We start from the raw sequence: 4105 nt of genomic DNA, 5'->3' as shown, positions 1-4105 counted from the left end.
TTTATGCCGGTGTTTGACGGAAAAGTGACGTTTTTCAGTCAAATTCGGATGCCATTTTGACAAATTAACCAAATTTTGCTGCCGGTGTTGACGGTAATCCAAGAAATATGCGTCGGTATTTCGGTGTCTGCGACCCCCGTACGCCCCCCTCCTTAGAGAGACTAGGTGAAAAAAACGACCCTTGCCGCTCGCACATACCCAGCACCCATTTTTGCCTGACTAACCCCCCCCCCTGGGACCAAAACAAAAGATGAAGGATTGATGAAAAATTATCACCGATATATAAAACATTCTTCAAGTAACAAAACCAAACATTAGTTACATTACATCATGAACATGATTACATACATTATTGAAATATTTTCAAGTTCAAAGTACTGTAAGACTTTTTTATATACATATACTATTTACGGTTTTACAACTACTGATGAAATATCATGAATGTTTTTTGCTTCATTCATTACTATAAATAATCTTACCCTTGTGTGTTTTTACTTTAGTTAGGTCCAATAACCATGAATGCATGAATGGGTACTCTAAGAAAAACTATTAAGGCCGGTCTCCACTTTCGCGCGACATGTGTCGGTTACGGGTGAAAAAAGTTGAACTTCCTTCAACTTTTTTTTAGTTCGCGCGAAATTTTTTTATGACGGAATCTTTTCTTCAAAAAAAGTTAAGAAAAAACTGTCGCCCATTTCACGCGAAAGTGGAGTCCGACCTTTATGTGCAGTTGATGTTTTTTCGCGTAATTTCTTCGAAGGGCACGATATAATGCTACCAGCAGACGAACACAGGAAATTAATTTATTATTAACCCAAATTGTTTTTGTAAAAACGATCGCAAAATTATCATTCAAATTTCCACTAAGGAAACACTTGATGTTTAAAGTATGTTTTAATTTCAACTAAGCCATTGAAAATCCATTGTTATCAAATTTCATTGTTTTCTCTTTCTCAACCACCATTTGTTGTTGGTCTTCTCGATTACCACGTTCTACACCATGTCGTATCTTTTGGAGTTGATTGTTGACGCAAGGAATCAGGAGCACCAAACGAAGAAGTAAAGTGAACAATGGTAAAGGTATGCTGAGGAAACTCAACTTTTGTACCGTTATGTAGAACGGATTTTTGGGCCATGAAGGACAAGCTTTGAAAGCAAGATGAACGGTGGAGATGAATAGACAAATATATCCAAGTTGTGATTGAACAAACACCCATTGTCGCCAATTCATGATTGATCCAACAGATGGTAATGATGAGATTCCGAGAATAGCCATCAAGCCAAGTGCAATGACGCCAAAGAAAACAGCTCCTTCACCAATCCAATTCATCCTTGGAGCAACATTGACAACAAATGTATGGTTGAGATGAGGTGGAATTTTCACAACACTTTCATCAAACCAATTTTTATAATAACCTGGCTGTAGAAGAACGATAGAGAAGAAACCATGCACCACTGCAGTCCATAGAGCTAAGAGACCAAGCTGTTTTCGCATCTTCATCCAGCTATCTAACCAACTGGCAAAACGGCGATGTTTTGTTCCATAGTAGAGCTGCAAGAAAGAAGCAAATGATCCAGGAAGATAGCAACAGCAAAGTAGTGTGATGGAGGTACTTCCGATGATCTTATTCATCACATTGACCGGTAATCTACTCCAAGCGTATTCATTGATATGTTGGAATCGGATTGTTCCGTAAATAAACCATACTGCAAAAATCACAAAAGAGATAATGCAAGGTTTACCCCAGCCATGGAATAATTTTCCAGCTTTTGATTCCAACTTACGTGCTGATTGCAAAAGACCAGCATTGAGTGGTGTGAAGCCAAGCCGGTGAATAATCTCAGTGATCTCCTGTTTTGCTTTCATGGTGTTTGAAGCAACATGAACCAACAATCTGACATCTGAGATTTCATCTGATGTGAGACCATACGCTGATACAGTGTTGAATGCTTTCACAACACTGCTATTGATCAATCTTTCCTGCAATATCTCAGCGTTCGATTTCTAAGAATGACAGTAGAAAGAATTGTTTCGTTTTTAACCTTGACTTTATTAGTCACATGAAAGTTTAGCGAGATTTATACACGGGTTATTAATTATTTTTTTGCTTTTCGTTCGTTTACTTTTTCACGATTTAGAATGGTGACCCGCAAAATAAATAGTTAAGGTTATTTTTAAGGCTTCAATAATAATTGATAATTTTGATGTTATGTGATTAAAGTTTTATACAGCTTACTTCTCTGATATGGTCAGGGTTAGCTACATCGACAATAATCTTTCCTGTCAACAGTGCTCCATAATTATCACAAAATTCCTTCTGAGCGTCGGGGTGAATCGCCAAGAAAACGATATTCGATGCAGCTATCGCGTCTTTGATGCTGACGACTTCCTTTGGTTGTTTTAGTTTAGGATCATATGTTGCTTCTAATCGCCGTTCAGGATACCGACTGCCGAGTTTCACTTCATAATCAGCGTTCAGGAGAACATGACAAAGCGCTCTTCCAAAATTACCGGTACCGATCACTGAAATTGTTTCTTTCTCCATTTCAAATTTTCACCAACTAAAAAAATACAGAAGATATTGTAGCACCTGTTAAATGTACCCAGTAGGGTAATACACCCCTGTCTCACAGCCCTGGTCGAACTTTTTGCCTCAATGGGGATAAAAATTCCCATTGAAATCCCAATGGGAATAGAAATTCTATTGTTCAATAGTTAAAAAATCCAGTGGGGATGGTTTTGGAGGGCAAATTTTAAACATCGATTTTCGAGTGGGGATGAAAAAAAGTCAATTTTCCAGTGGAGCTGAAATTCCAGGGGGCTAGGGTCCCAACGCGTCTGTGACGGAGGGGTGTGGTAATCACCGAGCAAATTTTTAAGAGCATTGTTTACTCCGTATGGCAAGTATTCACTCTATCTAAAAGATCATGGCCTCTTAAGTGAGTATGCCCAGATTAGCAGACCTTCTAGACACCCCTGTCTCAACGCCCCCGATGGATTATTTCCCACAGTGGCGATGAAGGTTTCTTTTGCGATCCCAACAGGGAAAAAATTGTATTGTTCTCAGCTAAAAGGATTCAGTAGAATGATTTCGGAAAACATTATTTTGTCCATTGAATTTCAAATGGGGATGAATATACAGTCAATTTTCAAGTTGGGAAGAAATTCCAGGGTATTTTCCTTATCGTGGACGAGATTTGGGTAAATATTCCAGTAGGGCAGGGGTCCCAGCGATAATATTCGAGGACCTCCTACCGTGAGATATTTTCCGAGATATGTTCGATCATGCAAGAAATGAAAATACACCCTGTTTAACAGACCCATTGGGACCCAAGCCCCACTGGAAGATTAAGCAAAAATTTCTTCCCCGATGGGAAAATACCCTTGAATTCCAGCCCCACTATGAAATTGACTTTTATTTCATCCTCACTCGAAATTCCATGTTTAGAGATTGCACTCCACAACTGGGTTTTTTAACCTTGGAACAATAGAATTTCTATCCCCATTAGGATTTCAATATAGGAGTTTTTTTATCCCCTCTGAGGAAAGTTCCATTGTGGCTACGAGACAGGGGTGTGAAAATGAATACGACATACCTTTTAAATTCTTCAATTGTCAACTTCCACCTTGTTTTCTTATCAAGTGATGAAAATAAATATGAAATTTGGAACAATTACCTCATATTTATAGGTCTCATAAAACAAAGGGACTCTTTCATCTTAGTTGGATCAGAAGGAATAAGCTTATCTAATAACACATTAGTAATATGTAAATTGTAATAATGATTTGTCGGTCATCATTTTCCCTGCTGGTATTCCCTCATCATTTAAAAATAACTTTCCTCGAAAGTAATTTCATGGAAATGTTTATACTTCCGTGTTGAATGCACTTTCGTAAAACATCACAAAATTGTGATGGAGAGAAATTTCGTCAGCTTTAAAATTTGACAGGGTTGGTACTACGAGAAGAGGTGCAGTATGTGACGCTATTCAGGCTTGCTGCTTATTAAACCCGCCAACAAGTTCCAGACAGGGTCTCGAAAACACTAAAGAAGAAGAAGAAATAACCTTAGTGTGGTGATTTGAGTCTTTCCAATAAAAAGTA

At 38.2% G+C, this 4105-nt stretch overlaps 1 protein-coding gene across 1 annotated transcript; it reads right to left on the bottom strand.

Moving 5' to 3' along the window:
• Positions 1 to 269: 269 nt before the first annotated feature.
• LOC136816854 (metalloreductase STEAP4-like) lies at positions 270 to 3688 on the bottom strand. The gene is made up of 3 exons (XM_067073185.1): positions 3598 to 3688; positions 2238 to 2562; positions 270 to 2005 (listed from the first exon to the last, which is right to left on the bottom strand). The coding sequence occupies exons 2-3, from the start codon at positions 2544 to 2546 to the stop codon at positions 905 to 907; spliced, it is 1410 nt and encodes a 469-aa protein (XP_066929286.1). The 5' UTR covers positions 2547 to 2562; positions 3598 to 3688; the 3' UTR covers positions 270 to 904.
• Between the last annotated feature and the right edge of the window lie 417 nt (positions 3689 to 4105).

Source organism: Clytia hemisphaerica, unplaced genomic scaffold (assembly GCF_902728285.1).
Source record: "Clytia hemisphaerica strain Z4C2 unplaced genomic scaffold, Clytia hemisphaerica genome assembly, whole genome shotgun sequence".
Taxonomy (NCBI): Eukaryota; Metazoa; Cnidaria; class Hydrozoa; order Leptothecata; family Clytiidae; genus Clytia; species Clytia hemisphaerica.
The sequence above is the reverse complement of the archived record's forward strand: the minus strand, read 5'-3'. Positions and strand labels throughout refer to the sequence as shown.

What these genes read in the sequence shown, in the direction of transcription:
- LOC136816854 (XM_067073185.1), bottom strand. Translation starts at nt 2,546, where the DNA reads ATGGAGAAAGAAACAATTTCAGTGATCGGTACCGGTAATTTTGGAAGA. An exon ending in ACCCTGACCATATCAGAGAA is followed by an intron (nt 2,006 to 2,237) that starts GTAAGCTGTATA and finishes TGTCATTCTTAG; the next exon opens with AAATCGAACGCTGAGATATT.